Below are 26,349 nucleotides of genomic sequence, written 5' to 3' on the forward strand. Positions count from 1 at the left end.
TGAACACACTCACACACATCAAATAACAGTTATTATAACCACGAATAGACTTTTTTTGCTTCGATATTTTTCTTTATTTAGAATTTTTGTCTAAGTAAAGTACAGGAATTACGACATGTAAAATAATACAGTTGACCTCTGCCCATTAACTGGAGGAGCAATTAGCAAAAAGTGCTTCGCAAAATTAATAAAAATCTTCTGCTATTCCAGTACTTGGTTGGGTCCAGTGGGTTGAAGATTGATTTTTTTTTTTCTTCGCCTCAAAAAAGCAGATGACTTTTTTTTTTTTTAAATGCTAAAACAATAAAACTACATCGTGTTTGAGATCATTTATGTCCTCACCAACATTCATGAGTAGCATCTTACCGATGAGCCACTAATAAAACATAACTGGGCAATTAAATCTGGTTTAACAGTAAAATCTATCCTGAACACTGCATGGAATTTTGAAGAAATTCAGAAATGACGATGACTACATTAAAATGACCATCTTCATTCGTCCCAAAATCGCACATTTTACAGAGCCAAGCCGGGATTAGAAAACGATCTGCTGATCTGTTGCTACTGTGCTCATTTCGGCCAGACGGCCGTGGGAAAGAGCCGAGAAGGTGGTGGTGGTGGTGGTGATGGTGCGCGCACACTTCAGCTCGCACCAAGTATTAAACGAGCCGCGGCTAACCACCAACCGCCATGAACGACGTCTCCATATCTGCAATGGTCCTGCCTTATAAACTTTGCTAAACCGATTGAACGGTATCAAAACTATCCACATATACTATATATATTATGTATGTGTGTGTGTGTGTGTATATAAAGTGTATCTGGACTTCTTGAAGAATGATATCTTTCATTACTGTAATAGTACGCCCCTCCCAGCTGGCCACGATGTCACTTTCGGCAGCTGGGGGAGGGGCATCAAGTCTGACGTTTGCCGGGGTGGGCGTGGTCACAGCTCGTAGTCGAACTTGTACTCGTTGGCCAGGTAGACGCGACGGAAGATGAGCACGGCAAGGGCCAGGGTGAGGAGGACGATGAGCACGGCCGAGCCGGTGTGGCTGCCGTCAGCCGGGGGGTGAGGGGTGGCGGGAAATGCCGGGAAGGTGGGCGGCCGGCGAGGCGGCTGCTGCTGGCGCCGCTGCCGAGGGCTCATCGATCGGGAGTTGCTGCCGCCATCGGGGCCCGGAGTAGGAGGGGCTTCAGAAGCGGGCGGCTCCTCATGGTCAGCTGGAGAATTGGCATCGGCCTGAGGAGACAATGGCATGGAGGATCAGAGAATGCATACATGTATCCCAGACCAGAACATCAAACTCCTCCATGAACCAGAAGTCACAGGTTCAAACCCCACTTACTACCATCGTGTCCCTGAGCAAGACACTTAACCCTGAGTGCCTCCCTCACCAAGGGAGATGGTTAAATACAGAGGACACGTTTCATCGTGTCACCGTGTGCTGTGCTTCACAATGACCATCACTTCACATTCACTTAAATATTGACACAAACCTATAATTTGAATACCATAAACCAGCTAAAAATTATTAGCATTTCATATTATATTCCATATAATTTCAGTAAATGGGTCTGTAATTTCAATCATTCGTTATTATTTATCATTTATAATACAGCTTTATGAAGAAGTTAAAAAGGGAAGGAGTCTGTAACTCACACACCCTACCATTAACCAATAATCAATATGATATTTAATAACAGTATAACAGGTGGAATAATCTCTCGTAAAATGAAGGGTAACCGAAGATCTGAGGTTGGCGTTGGTGGCCCGTCACCTCAGGCATGCGAGTGTCCCAGCTGCAGAGCCGCATGGGGCCCAAATCACCAGACGCGGTCATCCCCGAACTCTCCGGACTCCCCACTGTGACTCGCAATTCCTTTTTTTCCCCACATTCAATACAGTTTAATGGGTACGGTAAAAAAAAAAAAAACAGCCAAAAACAAGGTGGTATAATCATGAGCTGCCAAGCAAACCATCTGCCACTGAAAACCACTACGGCAATAAGTAAATAATCCTCATAGTGTCCGTGTGTGTGTGTGTGTGTGTGTGTGTGTGTGTGTGTGTGTGTCTGTCCTATCGACGATAGGATCGTGGCAATTCAGCTGTTGGCATTATGTGTGTGTGTGTGTGTGTGTGTGTGTGTGATTGGTCTCCTTACTCTTTCCTCCAGGGGGGGTGTGGTCTCCTGAGCGTCTCCTGACTCGACCTCAGCGCCTCCACTCAGACTGGCGCTTCTGGGTGTGCTGGACTCCGCCTGCACGAAAGACACGCCCACTGCGGTCACAGCCCAGCCACACACCACAGATCTGCGCTGAACTTATTTAATAGATTTGTTTATATATTTATTTATTTTTAACACACACACACACACACACACACACACACACACACACACTTAATCTGGGTGGAGTCAGGGCCGCACATGTTGACCTGGCCTCACGTTGCATCAGAGGTCAGCGTGAGGCGCGTGGCCGGGGGATTGTGGGCGGAGGGCCGTACCTTGAAGCTGATCTGCTGCGCGAGCGCTGCAGCCTGCTGGTCCTCTGGCCGGGGGGCGCTGTTGGCGGAGAGGGGCAGCAGAGCGGCGCGCATGCAGCAGCCGCACGCGTCACAGCTGAAGTCCTCAGACCTGGCGAAGAGGAGGAGGAATAAAAGTCCTGCAGATACACGCACACCCTGCGATATTCATTTACGCACATTTATACGCAGTGTTCAGTAGTCACATTCGTTCATTGGTGATGGTGGTGGGCGTGGTCACGTTTGTGTACAAGGGAAAATAGGGAAATATCTCAGTCAATGAACTTTTGACGTGATAAATCTGATGACGTGATGAAGACGAGTAAAGACTTAAATGCTGGTCATGTGACAATAACTATAACGAAATATATCATGTAATATTGTTGACAAATAAAAACAAGTCAAAATATGGTTTACAAGATTAAAAACTACCATAAAAAAAATAGGAGACAACGTAATCGTTATCATATCGTGGTTTCTGTTTCCTGGATCTCCCATATTCCGTAATACGCAATCGTGGAATTAATGACTTTTCAGGAGACTTCTGATGGATGAGCAGATGGGTGGGTGAAAATGTGTCGAAAAACACGGAACAAATCAGAGCGTCTTCCTGTATGGAATGGATGTAGTTTTTGTCTGATCTACTGGGTCAACCGAGGTCCCCTTGACAGTCCCCCCTATGCGACATTATTGGCTGCCCACTGCTCACCAAGGGTGATGGTTAGAAGCAGAAGACACATTTCACTGTGTCACCGTGTAACAATGACAATCAGTTCACTATCTTGACTGGGTTAAATATAATTGAATATGATTGAAGAAAATAAATAACTAAACTAAATAAACTGAAACTTAACTAGAATAAAATGAGTCTAAACGTGAGTAAGACTAATAAAGAATAAACAAAAAATTAGGACAGGCTCTATACAAGTCACATCTACAGTCTCCTTGCCTTTAAAACGTGTGTTGATAAAAACATCACAAAAATTCATCTTCTGGGCGTCAGAAATAATTACACACAAACAAAAAGGGGGCTGGGTTGGTCCTTAGTTCCTCCTCGCCTGCAGATATCCTGTGTGCAGACACTTGTGATGTGACATTAATGAACATGTCCGACACTAGGAGCTGAAATGCATGCCATTTTTATCTTCCATTTCAGAGAGTTCTGTTGGGTCTTAAATAAAGATCACGCGATGAAGAGAAGAACCAGGCGTGTGTGCGTCTCATCCTGTACTGTAACCGTTAGAACAGAGGTGCTGGGACGCGGACAGGAAGACAGAATTGGGGACGGTAGGGCGTCTCGGCGCAAACCACACACCTTGTTTTTATCACCGTACGGTAACCACAACCCACCAGATTCGTGGCATTTGGATATTGGTGTGTGTGTGTGTGTGTGTGTGTGGGGGGGGGGGGGGGGGGGGGGGGGGTTCCCAAATGTTTTTTTTTTCCTGAACCTCGGCACACAAATCACCTGGAACAAGAGAGAGCGCCCCAGACCACAGAACCCACGTACGTTTTTCACCCTGTGAGGCGTGCGCGTTATTTATAGACGACGAGAGAGTTCCTCCCGTCACTTCCAATTTCCGCGTGCTAATGAGAACTGCGCTCGCTAAAGAGCCCACATCCACTCGCGTTAACGGGCGGGTCAGTCACACGGGCCGCCGCTCCTGTCGCGCGTTCTTTTGTCCCCAGTTCAAGCGGAGGAACGTGCCCGAGCGAGACTGCCATTCTCACCCACTAATGAAACGACAGCGGGCCCCCGGGGGCCGAACGGGCCGGCAGAGTTTGATGGCTGTGTGGCCATCACCGGCCGCTCGTTTATATGCCCGGTGGGTGGGGGAATAAAGGAATAAAGCCAAGAGATACGCTAGAATTGATAAAATCTCTAATAACGTGCCGATACATTCCTTACGCTGGGGTAAATGTTTTTTTAAGTCATTATCATGGTGGTTCGATATAACGAATAAATGAAAAAAAAAAATTAAATTAAAAAATTAAAATCATTACAATATGCTTGAAATATAAACTAGGTACATTATATACTGCATTTGACAGAAATCCTTTACTGAAGAATATATTGAAGAAAGCTTTCTACTTGTAAATATATATATATATATATATATATATATATATATATATACACACACACACACACACACACACACATAAAATCCAATTAGATTTTAATATAAAATGTTTAAACTTTGATGCAACTTACTTAAACTTTGAACAGCATTCAAAAATAAGACGCCCAGAGTGGCTGTTTCTAACGTGGCGAACTGCCATTATTTCATCATTTACAGTCGGAGCAATAAAAGGGAAAAACGGGTTGCGTTAATGATTTCTGTTATTACAGAACTGTCAGTCATATGATGGAAGTGTTTGTGTGCATGCAGAGGATTAGTAACACACACAAACACACAACAGAAAGCTCCACAAGGCAGCATCCGTCCGAACACGTGGGTTCTTCTGACCCGAGGCGGCGAACGTCTCGCTTGCCACCTGCGGAGGGGAGGGTGGAGGTTTAATCCGGTAAATCTTACTTTTTGGCCAGGGCTCGTCTCTCCTCCGGAGTGTAATCAAGGGATCCGATTGCGCCCTCTCCTTTGGTTGGCATGAAGCCGATGATGGCTATTAGAGCGGTCCTTACTGGGGACGAAAAAAGAAAAGGGGGTGTGAAGAAATGTCTTTTTAGATATAGTTATAAATAAAATAAAAAAAAAAAACTGCAGTTATCTGTAGATGAGGCCGCACAGATTTATTTGTAAGTAGATAAATGAATTAATAGGCGGCCAACTATGTTGCGTAACCGTGGGAAACGCTCCGTTCACCCCACCCCGTTTAAGACAGGATTTTCTGCGGTCGACACGGGACACCCCTCCCGATACGTCCGCCGTGGAGGTCACAGAAGCAGTGTTATCCGGACAGTTCCAGCTGAGCGGGAGGGGGATAAAATAATATCTGCTATTCCATTTGAACAGTGATACTCGCTCATGCACCGTGGCGGGTAAATCCCCACGTTTCTTCTTTGTGTCTTTTTGCTAAAGGAAACGAGCAGAACAATAGAAACAACAAAGGAAGTCATCTTAAAAGGGACCTTTAATCTACACTGAGCATGCTGTAGTCGTGGCAACTGTAAAAAAAAATTTATAGAGAAATATTTGATGTCTTTTCGTTTATTCAAGTGCAACTTGTGCAGTCGTTAATGATATTTATGACACTGCTCGTGGCGCGGTATAATTGGAAGGTGGGAGGAAGAGAGAGGAGGAGAGATTACACACTTCTTCTTTGTGAATGTAAACGCCTCGGAGACATTTTTCCACAGGAAACGACCTCAAACTGTCAAATCAGTCCGAACACAGAGCAACACGCGCAACAAGAAATCGCTGACAGGTGATGGACTGGTTCAACGTCAACTTTTCAGAATTCACCGAATGGTGGCACGGCAGGAGATCCGGAACAACTGAACGGCAATATTAGCGCTACGCCAGAAACCTTCACTTCCGAGAAGCATCATAGAGATCGTTGCAACCTCCAGCCACAACATATGAATACCACGGTAGGGTGGAGTGAATGGTTACTACCATTGTGTCCCAGAGCAAGACACTTAACCCTGAGTGTCTCCAGGGGGGGACCCCCGGAGTCGCTCTGGATAAGTAAATGGTCGCTCTGTAAATGTAAATGGTGGCCAAACCAACTCTATATCTGCTCTATATTAAAGCAGGTGGTTTTAACGTTGAGGATCACAAAAACATTTTTTGCATCCACTATTTGCACATAATTCTATACAGACATATATCCCAAAATAGTGGTTGTCATGATAAGCAAAGTTACTGTGCGGAACCCTTTGAAAACATTTTTTTTTGGTGCCGTGCTGTGCTCTAATAATAAAGCCAGCAAATCAGTGGATAAAAAAACACAAAATAACTTGTATGAAGGGCGCATCGATTTCCACGAAGAACACTCAACGTGCTTTGCACCTTGCTTCTGCGATGCCTTCAGGATAACACTTCATTTTTTTTCCTCTCGTCTCATTTCAATTAGTGGAGTGAAGGGGGGGCATAAACAGCATAGAACTATCAGGCAAGTAAAAAATGGCAGAGGAAAAAGGGGCATTTGCATATCGCCTTCATTTAAATTCAAATGGGACCCATAATCCGCTCATTCCCGCCAGGCAAAGAGGGAGCGCCAAGTTTAGTGCCGAACGTTGGGGGAAGCCGTTAGAGAGCGAGAGAGAGTTCACAGAAGTATGCGCTCATGTGTCTGAAGACCCTGAGACGATCCACTTTTTATTTTTATTTTCTTTGTCGAGGGGGGCAGATGACTGCACAAGTGATGACGACTAAGGTTGACTTCATGGTGAGGCCAACCACACTGCCATGGCGAGTTGAAAAGAAGCGGTTTTGCTGTGGAATATTCCCGCTAATGAAGAAGGCGGCAGAATCCACGATGTCCACATATTACATATTTGAGCATTTTACTTTCCCTGTTATAATGCTTTTTAAAAAAACTAACTAATTACTTTTTTTAGTAACGTGCCCAACACTGATGTTGCCCAACTCAAAAACAGCACACGGACACACATTAAATAATCTCCATGGTTTACCAGTAGTCATGATTCACAAACTGAAATAAGCCACGTTTCATTTCCCTGTTATTTCAAACTGTCTGAGTTTAATAAGGCATGTGTAATATGATATGCAGTCTGAATATATTTATTTTATTCACATGACTCAATGCCATATCAGTCTAAATATTTCACTGTTTGTCATGATTGGCAGGTGTCATCTGTAAGGGTTCTGTTACAGCCCCTTGAGACATGGAGGTAGAATTTAAAATAGGACATTGTATGTGCTCAGAAAGTCGGCCCCACCAATTCCACCAATCAGAATTCTCTAATTCAACCACTGGTAATCTACCTGAATGTTTGGACCCGACCGATCGTGCTTGTGATGTCTCATGGTGTCGTGAACAAGTCTTGTTATGAGGCTAAAAAACGGAGGTAAACAGAGGTGCAGGCAGAAGACACTCAAGCACTCCAGTGTTGCCAGATTTGGGGGGAAAATGGAGAAGAGGTACAGGAGCTCAATTCTCATTTCTCACTAGTCACAGACATTAAATCAGATCACATTTAGTCCGTGCTTTGGTGCATAGTTGAAATAGCAACGTACCTGGCAACACGAAGATAAGATAAGATCAACCTTTATTAGTCCCACAAGTGGGAAATTGCATTTGTTATGGCAGAAAGTGGATAGAAACAGAAGTAATAACAGCAAAAACTGAGGTAAATAGCAGCAGGAAAATAAATATGTATAAATCTTCAAATGTACAATCGAGATCTACACATGTGCAATGGGGAAAGTAATGGGTAATATGGGGAAAGTGCAATGGGTACACCTGAAGAGTTGGTAAATTACCGTGGTGTATTTGAAGTGTGTGTGTGTGTGTTTGTCTGTGTGTGCGCGCCATACTGAGCATGTTGACCAATTGAAAATAAAAAGTTTAAATGAGAAAGCAGGGTGGATGAGAGGTGTCACGTTCTGAGTTGGCGGATGAGTTACAGAAATAATTACACACCAACAAAAAGGCAGAGATAGATAACTCTCATATATAACACAAACACACACACTTATATAAATCCTACACTAGTGGACATTAAAGCAAGTCCTATGTGTGCAAGTAACCAGCACGGCTCCTTGCTACAGGGGTACCTACTGCTCCAAGATGGCTGCCAGGTCTCCGGGTGATGGCCCGAGATGCTCAGACAGATCTTCTTGCCCACCTCGAACCTCCCATTGGGCTGCGGAAGGAAAGATTCTCAGGTCACGATGGAGCGGGAGCGCGACAAGGCGGAAAACGCTGCTCGCTTTCAAGATCAAACCAAACAGAACAAGAGGAGGGGGAAGTAGGCATGGCGTGACATGTCTTCAAAGACAAAGGCAGATAAAGGCAGGGTGGAAGACTTGAAAGGAAGTTAAGGATAATGGACTGATTATGATGGCACGCCTTTGCCATACTACCTGCAAAACTTGACCCGAAAGCGGTAAGGCAAAAAGAGACAAATAATCAGACAACAGGCAATTACAGAAGTCAACGTGCACATTTGTCGGGGGTGCAGTTGGGGAGCGCCTCTGCGGAGGTGGCATCCGTCGCTCCGCTCCGCGTGGCACGGCACAGGCCGGTCGAGATGAAACGTTAACATCACACCTGCCAGCCGGCGCCGCTTTGATCACCGCGGCTCTCCGTCACGTCAGGTTGCCTTTTCATCTCACACGTTACTTCAGAGGCAGAGTGTGACAGATCAGCCGGAGATGAGCAGAATCGCCCGCACTTACCGTTAGAAGGATGATGCTGGGGGGCTTCATGGGGTACTCGGGGGGCAGGACTATCCTGCCGTGGTACACCCCGCCATCGAAATCAGAATCGGGAGGTCCCCTGACAGAGAAGTGCCACTCAAAAAGGTTGTCCTGGATGTGAAGATGAGACATTTTAGGGTATTCCAGAACACATCAGGGTTCAGGGGCTTTCTTACTTAAAAATAAAAAAAGTCAATTTTATTGAGCAGGAAGACACTAGTATTTTAATTAGTGTATTTTTGTCTACATGATAATTTACGATTTTATATATATATATATAAAAATTTAAAGAAGTAATGGACAGGCTATCCATATATAGTGATTCATTTGTGTATAGTATAAGAATATAAGCATGTAAACAAGCTCCGTAGTCAGAAGGTTGCCGGTTCGAATCCTGATCTGCCAAGGTGCCACTGAGCAAAGCACCGTCCCCACACACTGCTCCCCGGGCGCCTGTCATGGCTGCCCACTGCTCACCAAGGGTGATGGTTAAACACATTTCGTTGTGTGCACCATGTCCTGCAGTGTTTCACAATACAATCACTTCACTTTCACACAGTGTGTGGTATATAGTACAAGTATATAGTGCGGAGAGTATATATTATACAGTGCGTAGCGTATGGTATATAGTGCATGGTGGATAATACAGTGTACAGTGTATATAGTATATAGCACAAAGCTATATATATTATATAGTGCACGGCGGATGTACACATGTAACACGTGGCATAGTAAATAGTGCACACCAGATGGTATATAATATATATATAGTGGGTGAGGAATGGTATTCTATCCACGGCAGATGGTATATAGTATATATATGTTGCACTGCGGATGCTATATAGTAGATAGTGCATGTAAAATGCTATGTACAATAGCAAAAGTGATCCAAAAATTTAGGAAAGATGGAACTGCAACCATCTTAGACAGACGTCCAGGCCGTTCACGGAAGACGTTCAGGAGCGTCTTCTAATGAGAAGGGTCGAAGAAAATCCGCATGCAAGTTCGCTGCCGTTAGCTAAAGCAGTGGAAAGCCAAACTGGAGTGACCGTTTCCTGTGACACCATACGACGCACACTGCAGAGGAATGCATGCATGGGTATAGTCCATGAAGGAAGCCTGCCATGGACAGAGCCCATGCACAAAAAAGCATGCCTAGTATTTGCTAGGGTCCATGTTGAAGGAGATGAAGACTACTGGGATTCTATACTCTGAAGAAATCAGACTGAATGAGATGCATGAAGTAAAGTGAAGTGATTGTCACATGTGATACACAGCAGCACAGCACACGGTGCACACAGTGAAATTTGTCCTCTGCATTTAACCCACCACCCTGAGTGAGCAGTGGGCAGCCATGACAGGCGCCCGGGGAGCAGTGTGTGGGGACGGTGCTTTGCTCAGTGGCACCTCAGTGGCACCTTGGTGGATCGGGATTCAAACCGGCAACCTTATGATTACGGGGCCACTTCCTTAACCGCTAGGCCACCACTGCATGAGTGTCGCATTTCATTGATAGTATCATGAACTCAACAATGCATTGCCCTATACTGAAGAAGATGCTGCCATCACTCCGTGCACTTGGTCGTCGTGCACTTTTCCAACACAACAATGATCCAAAACCCACATCTAAAGCTACTGTTGCATTTCTGAAGAAGAACAGGGCGAAGGTGTTTGTCTCCTGAACCCAATCGAACCCCTGTGGGCAATTCTGAAGCGGCAAGTTGAGCATCACTCTCCATCCAGCATCCAGGCTGTAAAAGAGGTTGTTCTTGAAGAATCCAAAAAGATGGATGTTGCAATATGTCGCCAACTTGTTCATTCCATGCCTAGAAGACTTGGTGCGGTGCTTGAAAATCACGGTGATCATAAAAATGACTAGATGTAGTAGTTTTTCTTGCAGGGTGTACCCATTTTTGCTTCAACGAATTTTAGTAAAGTTGAAGATTGCAACCTAAGTTATATTATTAACCTTAATTTCATGTTATGGAGTTAAACAAGTGTTCAATAAAACCCAGCCTTGTGAAATGTCATTGAGCTGCTGATTAAATTCGTACTTTTTAAAAGGGGTGTACTCATTTATGCTGAGCACTGTAGCACATGGTGCGTGATTATTTGTTTTCGTTTCCCCAAAACACCCACCAAGAAATGCACTGTCACCAGCGCCCGGGTTCTGCCTCCCAACATCCATTACATGGTGAAGAATGACGTTGATTACCTCAAGTGGTTGGGCGTGATAATGTTCTGTGGGCTCTCGGAGTTCCGCTGCCTCTTTCATCAGCCTCTTCACAGCTGTCGTAAACAGAACACAACAGTTCAAGGAATTGTTCAAAATGCTTAAAAACACAAAACAGAGGCCATTCAACCACGAGTTCTGAGAAATAAAGTGACTGGACCTGAATTCGAGGAGACAACAGGAAGGAGGAGAGAGGCTTTGGACCAACATCACAGAAAGCAAATTAAGAGTTAACCCCGCCCTAACCCCATTAACCACGCCTACACAGTGTAGGCATGACTGACACTCTACTTCCTTGGTACAACGTACTTATTCATCACTGCGAACAGAACGGCACAAGTTAAGAACACTTGACGAGATTTCTGAGAGAATTTCAGAAGTGTTTTTAATTAAATTTTTTATAATTGACTTTGGAATTAAACACATTAATTAACGTTTCCCCACACGCTGCTCCCCGGGCGCCCGTCATGGCTGCACACTGCTCACCAAGGCTGACGGTTAAATGCAGAGGACACGTTTCACCGCGCGCTGTGCTGCAGTGTCAATCACTTCACTTTCACTTAATCCGATTGAAATGAGTAGAGTTTCCGGAGGATTGAGAGTTTAATCATGAGTTCATGGCCGCATGATGGGAGGCTCACGCTCACGGCTGGGTGCTGCTGGCCGGCGCTGGGAGGAAGCTGGCATCAACAAGCCCGAATCTGATGTTTACCATGTTTCATCCGTAAGACTCCAGAATAAATCATTTGGATGATTTAGCGCAGAGTCCTGAATTGGGGGGGGGGGGGTGCATCAATTTCTCATTAGCTTGCCGAGCGCCGAGTCGGACGAGCGTGAGTCTCCGAGCCCGGCAGAGATGTCCTCATCAGAAAATCCCCTCAGAAGCCTTGCGAAATGTCTGCATTGTGCGCCGGCTTTTGTCACAGAGCTGTCCCACGCTGCAGAAATTGGGGAGTAATTGGGGGTGGGCGCGAGTTCTCCGAATGAAAAGCCGCTCCAGAGGGCCAATTGAAGGGACTGATATGGTGCAAAATGAGACTAACTTCGAAGGAGAACGGGAGGCAGGAAGAAAGTAAACTAGCGGCGACAGGCCTGGGCTGGGTGCTGCTCTGGTTATTGGTCAGACAAATGGGCAATGAACGAATGAATGAATGAATGAATGAATGAATGAATTGTGGGTGCTGCTTTTCAAGCAAAAGCCAATCAAAATCATGTAATAAAATGGAAATGACTGCAGACTTCAACCTGGGCCAACCAGGCCTCTGTTACAGATCCCTGTGCTGGAAAAGTACAGTGAAGTGATAATTACTTTTTAGTGAGAATTACTTTGGATCGTCCACACCAGGGGTCTCTTGTTAAGACATGTATTGTATAATAACTAATTTACAGAATGTGTAAAATAAGCATATACTTGCTTAAAAGCATCCTGCAACACACACAGGGGCTTGTTAGTTATTAATATACACGTTGCTATGGAAATTTGGTTCCTACAAATGGTCGTGTTAGTTAATAGCACAACGAATCCCAAATAGATACTGACATTACAAGTTTTTTTTTCTTCAAAAATTGGGGGCTTTTCTAGAATTCTTAAAAAAGTTTTGAGAATTCTAGCCAAGTAATTTTTTATCATCACACTGGCAGATTTCTATGCTTAAAAAAAAAAAAAAATCCGACTTAAAACTTACGTGAGTTTGAAAAGATAATTTTTCTATTTTGATCAGAAATAAGACTTACTTTCTTAGAAATGAATATACATAAACACTGATCATTGTGAAAATTGTATTATTAAATAACGTCTGATATTTCATGGTTTATTATCCAGCACCGTACTCCTCAGTAGAGACTTGGGGCCGCCTGGTTGGCCCCGTCCGGCGCGTTCGTTATTAAAGCTAGATGCACGCGGCAGATGAGCTTTCCAGCACTTTCCAGATTGATCCGAGCGGCCAGAGGGACCTCTTGCCGACCGTGAGACTTAATCAGCCCGGCGGTCAGCAGAGCACCGGAGTCGATGCGGCGCGGCCGTTCGGCCTGTAAATTACGAAGCAATCATCCCTCCGACGCTCGTCGCGGCCAGATTAGGTTCGGATGTTTACTCCTCGCCGCCGCGTACGTTCACAATCTGTTGGGTCGGTTAAATATACAGATTGGGCAAATGAAGAGCCGAACAGCCCGCGTGCTGAGGATTTAAACCGAGCGCGATGCGGCAAAAACCAATTACGCTTTTAACTTGTGAGCCACAGCAGCACAGCACACGGTGCACACAGTGAAATGGGTCCTCTGCATTTAACCCATCACCCTGAGTGAGCAGTGGGCAGCCATGACAGGCGCCCGGGGAGCAGCGTGTGGGGACGGTGCTTTGCTCAGTGGCACCTTGGCGGATCGGGATTCGAACCGGCAACCTTCCGATTACGGGGCCGCTTCCTTTAACCGCCAGGCCACCGCTGCCACCATTTTCTCCTGAAAGGCCAACCAGCTTGGCTTTATACGGCAGAACCAAATACTGAACGGCAGTAAAACAGAAAAGCGTTTTAACGGAGGTGATGAGACATCGTGGCGGCCCCGGGGCGGCCATGATCAGGAGAACGAGCTACACTGGACCCCCCGCGGAACAGAGAACGACTCGCACGCCGCCGTCCATCGTGACAAAACCGATGGCCGATTCGCGTTATTAGGCGCCAGCGCTCAGTCGGCGAGACTGACGGACGGAAATAGGTTGGACTGGCAGAGCAGACGGGCGCGGTTTTAAAAATGCAGACTGACAGACAGTCTGAGGGGGAATGATCGGCACAACTACGGCGAGACGGGAGAGAGAGAGAGAGAGAGAGAGAGAGAGAGAGAGAGAGGTCGACAGAAATAGTCGGTACGCGGAATGACAGACAGGTGCGCCGATCATACACTCCCCCACTGCCCGGCGACAGATCCGCCGCGGCTCGGCCCACAGTGGGCCACGGTTTCCCAGCATGCCCACAGACTGCGCCTTTGTTCCTGCAGCAGCAACAGTTGTGCTGTTCCCACCTACACACACACACACACACACACACACCGAGATCCAGCAAGTGTTTACCAACACACTGCAGAGGAGGGCACAGAAATGCACACACACAAAAACACACGCACACACAGCAAGATCCAGTGAGTGTTTACCAACATATTGCAGAGGAGGGCAAAGAAACACACACACACACGCACACACACACAAACAGCAAGATCCAGTGAGTGTTTACCAACACACTGCAGAGGAGGGCACAGAAACACACACGCACACACGCACGCACAAACACACGCACACACAATGAGATCCAGTGAGTGTTTACCAACACACTGCAGAGGAGGGCACAGAAACACACACACACACACACACACACACGCACACACACACACAATGAGATCCAGTGAGTGTTTACCAACACACTGCAGAGGAGGGCACAGAAACACACACACAAACACACACACAATGAAGGGTCCCTGGAGTGCGTTTATGAGAGCGCCGCAGCTTATTTTTTTTACATGAAACGCAGCGCTGATGAAACCGCCGCCTCGCACACACACTCATTACGGGGCGCCCCCCGCCGCGCGCGGAGCATACGCCGCGAGCCGCTGCACCCGTCACTCATCCCTCCTCCCCAGCCCCCCTTAACCAGCCGCGGGTGCCGGGCGCCGGCGCTTTGATCACCGGGGCCCGCGTCGGGCCTGACGGGCCGCGCGGCACAAAGCTCCAAACGCCTGGAGTCCTGCCACGTGAGCGCCAGGGCTGGCAGCCGGTGACTGACAGGGATCAGGGCCGCGAGAAACGGAGACGTCTCGCTCTTTCCTTTTATATCTTACGTTTTATACGTACAGGGACCGGACGCGGGGAACAAAACCCGCCTAATTAATTACTTGTAACGATTGGACTTAGCTTCTGGTGAGAGGAACAGGACGGTCTTCAAAGCAAGCGTGAAATCTTCTCCACTACATGCAAGTCATCTGTCAGAGGATGGAGAAGGTGACTTCCATTCCCTCCAAATCAGTATCCTGGCAACTACCGTACCGTCATCCTGGATTTCCGAACCGCCAGAGGACAAGACAGCGTGGATGACGGGCGGCCGAAGATGGCAAGGAAAATTACTATATTACAGGACTATAATATCCAGTTGGTCCAGGAAAGGGGCAGTGGTGGTCTAGCGGTTAAGGAAGCTGCACCGTAATCAGGAGGTTGCCGGTTCGAATCCCGATCTGCCAAGGTGCCACTGAGCAAAGCACCGTCCCCACACACTGCTCCCCGGGCGCCTGTCATGGCTGCCCACTGCTCACTCAGGGTGATGGTTAAATGCAGAGGACAAATTTCACTGTGTGCAACGTGTGCTGTGCTGCTGTGTATCACATGTGGCAATCAATTCAAAAAAAAATTTTTAAAAAAGAGCCACTCGAACTCAACACAACTTCAGAGTTTATGGCAGTAACCAGATTAAAGGTCAGGATAAGTTCTATATGTTACGATAATTTCCCATTAACCAGGTGGCGTTTTAAACTGTCTTTCTGAATTAGTGAGGAGCGACTAGTTCGTTAGATGGCAATTGTTCACAATCGCAAGAAACATAGTGCAGATTTATCTCCGATAAAATTATGCACCGCCCATTTAATAGCATCGGTGCATTTATTTGTCATTAATGCAGGTGAACGTGCCTGGTGAGTCAAGTTTAAGCTGCGAATATTATTCTGTATATTTTCAATGCACTAAAACCAAAAGTTCTCACTGTTGTGAAATTACTAGCACATTCAAAACGTTAAGGTTTGATCGATTTGGGGGGGGGGGGTTGACCATTTGAAAAATTAAACGTCTGCGGTCTTATATTTCGGCAGTAACTGAAAAACTCTTTCCATAACCGCCATATAGATGTAAATGTTACCCGTCCGCTGTTCCGCAGCCTCATCTGAACTTTACACTTTAAACTGAAACGGTCCAGGGACACAGATGACACAGTTAATACATCACGCTCATAAGGCTGAGAAGAGGCCAGAACTTGGGGTCTGCCTACGGCTGGAAACACGGACTTCTAAAAAAATTACATTAAGGCCATATCTCCATATCTTGTGGACTGACGCTTGCCCTAAGTCAGACAAGAATAAGCAATAAATATCTAGCATGTAAAGACACTATATCTGCACCTTCATCCATTTTGCTGGGAAACTGAAAGGTCTGATATATTTTTGAAGGTTATTTCACACTTTTTAACATCAGAACTCGGGGCAAAACCTCTCAAAAATCCCCCCGCAAAAAAAAATTAATTGCAAGAAGCAAAAGCATAAATTTACATTACCCAGAAACCCACTGTGGGCAGAGCTTAACGAAGAACCCCAAAAGGAACAGTGGTGAATATAAAAGCCCTTTTCAGCCTCATAACTGAAAAATGTCAAGAAGTAGGAACAGAAGCATTTAATTAAAAATACCAAGGTCAAGAACTTACTTATTTCCCTTCATGCTTGTCAATTTCTATTTTAATCTGAAATGTCAAGCAGTGTGACTGGTTGCATTTTTGCAATATTCCATCAAATATTTGCTACAACTTGCTAAAAAGCATTTTTCTTCAACTATTTGATGCTTTGCGAGTTTGTAATGCAAATTTTAAGACTTTTGAACATAACTAAATATCGGCCCGCAGATGCCACAAACCCTCAGTGAAGACCAGGGTTGTGTTGCAAACACCCTTCCATACAAACACACTCACCGCACAAATATTTGCATAAGCACTTCTGCTCCACATAGAGCATTCTTATTAAAATGACCCCTGGGCTAACCCACAGACCAACAAGAGTCGAGGGTGTTAACAACGTTCCATTTTCCACCGCGTTGAGTCCACACAGCCGTGACAAGGCGGGTAAATAGGCGAGTTTATTCGCATTGCAGCACCGAAGGCTTAAATGTGTAACCCTACGCTCAAACATTGCTAATTAAGACAAAAAGAATTCTAGTCTGGTGCAATTAATTGGGGGCATTACACTCGTGGAAGATATCACGCTGCCATGTGAACGCTGGGGCACGGAGAACCACCACGCGCTGCTCAGAGCGCCACATGTCCTCGAGTCAGATTCTTTCAGTGTGAGGATTTCTTCTGAAAGGGACGAGAGCCTCAAACGCCTTTGACAGGGGAGGGGCGGAGCACGGCCTAAGGAGTTTGTTTTACTTTTGCTGAACGCGTGGGCGGTCAAATCGGCTTGGAATAAAACACAAAACGTCGCAGGTTTCGCCTCAGACGCTCTGCGTGAGTTCCTTTTATTGGGCAAATCTGAACATGGGAGCATGTAGTGAGGATTCAACTGTCCTTGGATAATCAGCACACTGTTTACGCAATGAATATGGAGCCAGAAATAATTTCCTGAAAGATCTATTCTAAATGTTCGGTCATCGTAAAATATATAGTATTAAAATTAAAAATTTTCAACCAATCAAATAAAGTACTCTGACCCAGGCAATGTCATAAATGATCTAAAAACATATCATCTAGACAGTCAAAATGACATTATATCAAAAATATTATGAATGTAGGGGCCAATCAGCAGTCGTCGCTGATTATTCAAATACTTGAACATTCAAATCAGTACTGACTGTGAGAAAGTGACATTTTTCCTGCTCCGTGTCAACTTCAGGTTAATCGAGTGCCATTTGCAAGTACGATTATTCCGCTAAAACTAACTCGCCTCAAGTCAGGCAACGTTAATCAACCCAAAATTAACTGCCTGAAAGGGGACATCTTCTAATTATTATGCACATGCGTTCAAGCCCCCCCCCCCGGACGAACATACAACTCGTAAAGACAGCGCAGCCAGGGTTCTGCGGTGGTTTTACATGAATCACAGAGGACACTGTGGCAGCATTTTGGGGAGAAAATATATCTTTGATGTTATATTTGCATATATAAAGCTGTGGTTCCATCAAGTGGACGGAGTCGAGGCGGATTTCGAGGATTCGACAAGACACGCGCGTTTCCATGCTGCGCTTCGGTTCCTAAATTCTGCACATTTCAGTCATGCGCTCAAGTCAACCCGAAATGAGAATTTTGCAAGACACACTTATCCGTCAGGACCTGCTACGTGGACCTGACTTCATGCTGTGCATTGCAGAGTCAGAAGGAAGGGTCTGTCTGTGGTCCTGCAGTGGCTAGAAATGGCGATAGGTGTAAAGAGAGTTTGGGTCGCTCTGCTTCACCGTTCAGAGTGTGGCAGCTCAGAGGGTCTTATCTGGGAATTTGTCCCCTTATGACGTCATAAGGGGAAAGGTTACCTACCGTTTCTCATGCTTTTTACGCCCAGAGAAATTCCCGCCCCTCCCCTAAAAGATTCTCCACCGACCGTCATGGCTTCCAAACGTGCAAAGCATTGGATGTAAAAATGAGCACAAATGTATTTTTTTTTAGTTCAGTCACACGAGGTCCAGCGAGTTCATTTTTGTCGGTGAACGGTGTTGATGACGTCATTTCCACAAATTCTCCCTCCACTTCTATAGGCCACCATCCACCTGGTCCCGCCTTTCTCCTCCTCATTAGCATTTAAAGCTGCAGACACCAAAACAATGCATCCTGGGAAATCTCATCACGGGACCGGATCAAAGTGGCTGTAATTCTGCACCACGGCTGAATTTTGGAAAGTGACTTTAGATTATAAATATTGGCGGACGTAATATTCTGTTTTGCTGAACACTGTCGACATTATTTTGTGTATCGCACCCCATGTATTAAAATGTACATATTTAATAGATTATGGTGATTGACAGGAAAGAAAGTGTTGGGAGTTTGCCTACAATATAATTCTGTACATAAAGATATTTTGTAGTTGTGGGTTTATTTTGGTATTTAAAATGTATTGGTAATGGTATCTAGCAGGCTGAATTTCTGTGTAATAAAAGTGAAGGAGAAGTCCTTCTTCCCCCGAATAGATGCCCCGGCTCCAGTCAATGGCTTCGGGGGGGGATTATGGTCCTAAAAACATCCCCGCGTTACATAACCCGCCGCGGCGTCTGCTGTAGTCGGCCGTTCTCGCCATTACGTAACGGGGTCACCACCGGCGCTCCGCTTCTCCGTGTCTTGGATATGCCTGAGAGTATGGAAATGGAAAGAGCGTACCTGTGGATTACACCAGATCTATTTAAGCCCCTCGCGCAAGGCCTTTCATGGAACCATGTGGGAGGTGCGGCTCCAGGCTGGAACCCAAAATCGTTCGAAATCCCTCAAACCCGGGGAGGTCTAGGTTGAAATGGCATTCCGCTTTATATTCAGAAACGAGGTGAAAACTGTTAAATACACACTGAAATAGTGTGATATTGATCAAGTACCGTACAATATGCGTCCACCGGGACAGTGTTGGCCTAGCGGGCGAGGAAACGGACCCGTAATCGGAAGGTTTGCTGGTTCGAATCCTGAACTGGGGTCCCCATGATGAAGGCACCGTCCCCACGCACCTGTCATGGCCGCCCACTGCTCACCAAGGGTGACGGTTGAATACAGAGGACACGCGTCACCATCCAGATATAAAAGGCAGATTATTTTATTCCTGTCCAGATCCGACTGTCCGAACTGACCGAATGCAGAATGGCCGCAGCTCTTGTTTACACCTGCCGCCATTTCCGGCCAGTGCAGGACCGTAGGCAGGCTCGGGGACCTCGTATTAATAAGTATCACATAGTCACCTAATTAAATATATATAAAAGGCAGATTATTTTAATTGAATAACATTCGAGCGTGAGAACTACATATATTAAAAATAACCTGAACCTGCTGTCCGTCTCCTCAGGAAACCACTTGCTTCTCACAACTCGCTGCCGATACGAACCGCGAGTGGAACGTACGGAGCCCATTAGAATAAAAGGCCCTCTTTTAAAAGGTCTCATTATGGACGGGTTAAAACGGAAAGAGCGGCTCTGCTGGAACCGGGCCGCCCTCGAAGCGACCGGCACCGGCGCCGGCGCAGACGCACCTGGGCTCCTCAGGTTGTACTGGCCCTCCATGTCGGGGCTCCGCCGCGCGGTTCGGTTCGGTTCGGTTCGGATCGAGCTAGCCGGGCAGGAGGGGAGCCGCGTCGCCTCGCATGTCCTGACGTGGCTCTCGGTCCTGCGTCCTTCTTCCCCTCAGCGGCGGCGGCGGCGCTGCGTGACGCGCGAAAACAGGAAGTGGGCGGGCGGCCGATTTTGAAACGCGGAAGCTTTATTTAAAACCTGCGTTCTATGTGCTCGGGTCATGTGCACACGTTTTAGGGTGACGGTGCTGGTGATAGTTCTTCACCTTCCCAACAGTGACGGTAATAATGCAGATGTTGCTATGCAGAGATGGCGCGAGAAGAACTCTCCCAACTCTGTAAAATAATGACTGATCTCCTGCAAGCGACGATCTACAGAGTCTGTTATCTACACACGTCACACATCGATACACAAAAAGAAGGAAACTGCAATATCTCACCAGAGTTTGATAAATGTTATAATTGTGACAAATTGTGTGTGTATATATACAGTACAGGCCAAAAGTTTGGACTTAACAAAAAAGTTCTGTACTTAACAAAAAACGGTGAAATAAGTGAAAACATGTGTAGAAATATACTGCTTTGACATATGTTACTTTGCTAAAGACTGGTAAAACATCTGTTATCAGATGTCGTGCAAACAAAGGAACAAAAGACTCACTCAAAGAGGAAGTGGAACATATCACTCAAAGAGGAAGTGAAACAAGACAACCGTACCCGACCGTGTTAAAACTGTCAACTTCGCACCTTGTGGTTTGACCCTGCTGAAGGGGTTATCTGCCCCTGCCAGAAGACAGTACAAACAACCAGAAGACCCCAAAAGAAGACCCCACCCCAAAAGACTTTGTTTGTCAGTACCTATAAAAGAGCTGAGCACGCACTGAAACATCGGAATCTGTACACAGAGTGCTAGTGGTTGTCTTCTGTGAACATTAAAGATTCCCCCTTCTGCGCAGACTGAGTCTTGAGTCTTCATTCTTTCTCAGCCTTGAGCAATGCATCCTCCAACAAAGAACCTGGGTTGAAGGACCCGCGGAGAAGACCAATAATCTCACAAATTTATTCCTTCACATGTTTTATATTCTAGTTTCTTTGCTCTGATTACTGCTTTGCACACTCTTGCCATTCTCTCGATGGGCTTCAAGAGGTCGTCACCTGAAATGCTTCTCCAACAGTCTTGAAGGAGTTCCCAGAGGTGTTTAGCACTTGTTGGTCCAGCTCACCCCAAACCATCTGGACTGGGTTCAGGTCCGGTGACTGTGGAGGTCAGGTCTCCACTTTTTGTTAAGTACAGAACTCCACATGTGTTCATTCATAGTTTTGATGCCTTCAGTGAGAATCTACCAACGTAAATGGTCATGAAATTAAAGAACACACATTGAATGAGAAGGTGTGTCCAAACCTTTGGCCTGTACTGTATATGTGTGTGTTCATAATATATAAAATACATGTGTATTTGTGGTTTTTTTTCCATTGGAACTAACAAGACACAAACACATGAAAACTAATCCAGCATAAATTCAGCAAACTCAATAAGTAAATAAAATAATAATAATAATCGATAATAACATCAATCCGAACATCCATCGATTATCAATACCAAACTGTTTTAAAGTATTAAAAAGTGTGCGATTTCTGGCACAACACGTGTTTGTGAAATAATATCAACTTCATATAACATCAAAGAAACCTTTGATGGATTATTTATCACCTTGAGATAAAATGAGACACAAGTCAACCAAAACCATTTGGAGCAGGCCTCCAATAACGCTTTTGAAATATTTAAAGGCAATCTAACACAAACGTTAAAATATGACTGCCGTGGAAACAGGATTAAAGACCTTGGCGTGATGGCAGGGGCTCTAAATGCCATTTCATCTCGACAGAATTTTGCCTCTTAGTGAATATGGTCTGACAGGCCAGCTGTCCCCCAGCCTGTCCTGCCAACTTGCATCTGGGTCCTAAAAACTAATTTTAATCTTCATTATATCAAATTAGCCCGAGAAAAGCTCTCTCTTGCCCCCCAAAAAAATCTGGCCGAATTAATTTTACAGCCTATCATCCCTCTCAAATGTGCACACATGCTGAGTGTAAAGGAATCCACCTCTCCCTACAGCATCTCGCAAAAAAAAAAAAATATATATATATATATATAAATTGACAGAATTTGGGAGAATATGTCTCCACCCCCCCACAGTGCGGATGTGATCCTAATGCAGATTACAAATCGTCCCTTGTTTCGTTTGTGACCAGGTAAAGGTTGTGGTCTTATGTTCCTGTGCTTTCCCCCTTTCTCCCTTTTCTCATCCTTCTTCCTGTGCCTGCATTTTCTTGTTGCCTGAAACATAACGAAATATTATTACTGAATTATGAATCAGATATACACTGATCAAACGTAGGAGCGTGACTGTGCTGGAAATAACATGCCGTAAACTGTTATATTACATAAGGACAGTTTAGAGTTAGTATATGCACTACTCACAATAAGTTAGGGGTATTTTTATTTACATGAGTGCTTTTCCTATTTGCTCAGAATTTTAATGAAATAAGTCAAAGTTCCCTTTGATATTACTAATAATGTATGTGTTGTGGCCATTTGGCATGGCGAGGCAGGTGAACTGAGATGGTGACAAGACTTGACGATGAAGAAGGACGCATTCGCACGACGTCATGAGACAGGGGTTTAATATGTGATGAACAGGACAGGGGAGACATCCGGTAACAGGTTAACATGTAACATAACAACGACGGTGAACAGACACGAACAGGGCAGCTTTATACATCAGACACAGGTGAACACGATGAGGAAACATTACACAGGACTAACGTGAAACTCAGGTCTGGAGTAACCCCTTCCGGACCGGATCATGACAGTATGAGAAGAAACACCATTTTCACTAGTTTAATTTTTATTACCCCAAAAATGTTGACAATAACGGGGATAGCCCCAAATAACAAAAAATGACAATGTCAGTAGAAGGGCGTTTCCACCATTTTCCGCAATGACAGCGACGTCTCGTGCTCCTCACCAGCCTCATGATGTTGTTCTGAGGCAATGCGTTCCACTCTTCCACAAGTGCTACACGTGGTTCTGCCAGGTCACGTGAGGGGGGTACGATCATCTGGTCTCTGCTTCAGCTGGTCCCAGACGCCAACTCAACCAAAAAAACAATGGAAGAAATAGTGTCAAATCATTAAATAAATCTAAATATGATTATAATTTTGTGTCAAGGATGCCTCTGGCTGAGACAAGCACGGCGGGCACCTTGGGGAGCGGCTCGATATTTGATGCTGTGCATGTGCAGAAGCCCGGCAGCTGACCGGACTGACCGTGGTGGCTCGGCGCCGCCATGTTGACAACAGGTTCCAACATGCCAAATATAGGCAATACAGGCAAATAATTAGGTCACCATTCCATCCCCATTCAAACAGGTTAGTATTAATGTGTCTTAATGTGAAAATAATAATAATAAAATAATAAAGTGAAGTGATCGTCACTTACATTTACAGCATTTTTCAGACGCCCTTATCCAGAGCGACTTACAATCAGTAGTTACAGGGACAGTCCCCACCTGGAGCAACTTAGGGTTGAGTGTCCGGCTCAGGGACACAATGGTAGTAAGTGGGATTTGAACCTGGGTCCTCTGGTTCACAGGCGAGTGAAAGTGGAAGTGATTGTCACACGTGATACACAGCAGCACAGCACACGGTGCACACAGTGAAATTTGTCCTCTGCATTTAACCATCACCCTGAGTGAGCAGTGGGCAGCCATGACAGGCGCCCGGGGAGCAGTGTGTGGGGACGGTGCTTTGCTCAGTGGCACCTCAGTGGTACCTTGGCAGATCGGGATTCGAACCGGCAACCTTCTGATTACGGGGCCGCTTCCTTAACCACTAGGCCACCACTGCCCCAAGTGTGTTACCCACTAGGCCACTACCACCCTAGGGGGACTGTCCCTGTCACTACTGACGGTATGGCGCTCTGGATGAGGGGCGTCGGGCAAATGCGGTAAAAAGTAAAAATGAAATCATGGTGATTGTTCATTTTTGACATCCGTAATAAAAACGGTGATATTTCCTTTAGTTCTGGTTCAAGTCCATTCGGATAGGACGCTTCCAGTCTTTCCTGTCGCTAAACCACGCGGACGTTTTTAGCTGTAAGTCTAATGAAACCAAGTGGATCATATTTAAGCCCACGGGCCCAGATGTGCACCCCACCCCCACCCCTCTTCCATTGCAGCAGGACAGCAGCGTCCCAGCACATGTTCTTACATGTAAAGGTCAAGCGGGTGTCTGGGGATCCACGCTGGCGTTAAACGCCATAATTAACTGGCGTTTGTGCGAGTGACGTGTTTGCTTGATGCTTTCTGACACCTGGAAGTTGCGGGGACCCGAGCCCACTGGTCACGTCCAATCAGCACTATTGCTCTTTAATTGAATTAACAGCACGACCTTTAGCTGGCCCCCCCTGTCTGCCTCAGGGGTGAGAGGTCAAAAATGAGCAAAGTGGGGACGTCGACGTGCCAAAAAAACACTCGGCATCAGGCCCAGCGGGGAGGCGGGATGAATAAATAACGCTGCTCCTCCACACAAACAGACATGAAAGGGACGAGGAGGAGGAGGAGAGGCTGGTGGCTCGTAAATGCCGGGCTGGGGGGGGGGGGGGCAGAGGTGTCACAGCACATCGGGCAGCCTGTCATCCGCCGCTGCCTCTCCGGGGACCGAGGGACAACAGAGGAGCGCGCCAGTCGTCCGCCGTTACGCAACATGTCACCTCGCAGCGGCTCCTACTCCTTCCTTGCCCGAGTTTGCGCTGTGCGGTGCAGGCGGGGTGAGAACGGGTTTCAGCTCGCTCGGAGAGGGAACCGTGCGTGATGGAGACGCGTTCTGAAACGCGACGTGGAGAGCGCCGGCAAATGTCACTGGTAGTGGTGGCCTTCGAAGGTGCCACCGAGGTCCCCGTCCCCACACACTGCTCCCCGGGCGCCTTTCATGGCTGCCCACTGCTCACCGAATACAGAGGGCACGTTCGACCGTGTGCACCGGGTGCTGCGCTGTGCTGCGTCACGTGTGACGTCACGTGCGTCACGTGCGTCCCATATTCCTGAGATGTTCGCAACATTTTCGCCCCTTTCTCTGTCATTGTAACCTAGTAATTCAGCTTTTTGTAGTCAAACGGACCAAATTCCTAATGAAACGCGTTTTAGTTTTAGTTTTTTTTTTTTTAAGTAAAAACCGAGTGCACAGCCCCACCGTCTGGGCCGTTTTTGCCATCGCAGCAAATGCTTTACCCACCCTTTCACTTTCCATGGTTCCGTTATCCATCCCAGGACCCTCCTCCAGGGCGGCCGGAGGAAACTGGAGGGCCCGGAGGAGACCCGCGCCACCACGGGGAGAGCGGTTCGAACTCACGATCGCTGGCCGCCGTGTCACCATGCGTCCCACAAATGATTTATTTAATAAAAAACTGACTGGGTGATTAAAGACAAGTCTGTTTAAATGAGAAGGACCTGCCGAGAAATTAGGAAAAGTTCAACCACAGCTTGTCAAAGTTCTGTGCCCTGTAAGACACGCTGCTTTAATTAATGCTTCATCTAATCAAGTTAATTCGTTTTTGTGAATTCTCCTGAGTGTCCAACCCAGGAACAAAGGTGTTTGAAGAAATCAATTAAAAGAAAAGTGGGGAAATGGATTTCCTCCTGAAATATAGGGAGCCTTGGACCCCTTTGCTGATTGCAGAGGTTTCACGACATTACTGGCTGGAAAACATGGATCAGCAGAAAATTCTCGACATCTTGTTCAGCACGAACGACCGGAATTCTGTGTTTGGACAAAATAGTGGTCCCAGACATACCTTCAGCAACATCAGGACTTAAACTGGAGTCTACACCTAAATCCCACAGGAGAAATGCATCAATTCCTGTTGATAATTATAATAACCATTTTTTGGTAAAAAAAACTTTCAACAGTTACTAAAAAGTCCCTCTTCAGGGGGTCTCCGACTCTGTTCTCCTTTGTTTTCCCTGGCTGGTGGGACGACTTGTCCTGCTCCATTCGACTAGCTGAGACTACCAGCATCTTTAAGAAGCAGCTGAAAACCCCCTTGTTCAAAAAGTATTTCAGATGAGTCTAACACTAACACACACACAAAATATATATATATATCATTCGGTTTCTATAGATTTTGAGTTACAAAACTGAGAGCCTTGATAAGGCCGAACTTGTCAAGAATAGAACATATACACACATAT

General features: G+C 46.0%; 1 protein-coding gene across 1 annotated transcript; it reads right to left on the reverse strand.

The window, feature by feature from the left end:
* Nucleotides 1-50: 50 nt before the first annotated feature.
* On the reverse strand, nt 51-20,251 carry ube2j1 (ubiquitin-conjugating enzyme E2, J1). The gene is made up of 8 exons (XM_029002130.1): nt 20,060-20,251; nt 11,093-11,166; nt 8,857-8,988; nt 8,237-8,321; nt 5,065-5,170; nt 2,507-2,636; nt 2,166-2,261; nt 51-1,243 (listed from the first exon to the last, which is right to left on the reverse strand). Exons 1-8 carry the CDS (start codon nt 20,088-20,090, stop codon nt 947-949), a joined length of 951 nt encoding a protein of 316 aa, XP_028857963.1. The 5' UTR covers nt 20,091-20,251; the 3' UTR covers nt 51-946.
* Nucleotides 20,252-26,349: the final 6,098 nt, after the last annotated feature.

Source organism: Denticeps clupeoides, chromosome 14, assembly GCF_900700375.1.
Source record: "Denticeps clupeoides chromosome 14, fDenClu1.1, whole genome shotgun sequence".
Lineage (NCBI taxonomy): Eukaryota > Metazoa > Chordata > Actinopteri > Clupeiformes > Denticipitidae > Denticeps > Denticeps clupeoides.

Excerpts from the sequence above, each read along its gene's own strand:
- ube2j1 (XM_029002130.1), bottom strand. The coding sequence starts at position 20,090 with ATGGAGGGCCAGTACAACCTGAGGAGCCCAG. Across the intron at positions 11,167-20,059 it reads GTACAACCTGAGGAGCCCAG|CTGTGAAGAGGCTGATGAAA; the intron begins GTGCGTCTGCGC and ends TGTTTACGACAG. Across the intron at positions 5,171-8,236 it reads CTGGCAGCCATCTTGGAGCA|TAAGGACCGCTCTAATAGCC; the intron begins GTAGGTACCCCT and ends TTTCGTCCCCAG.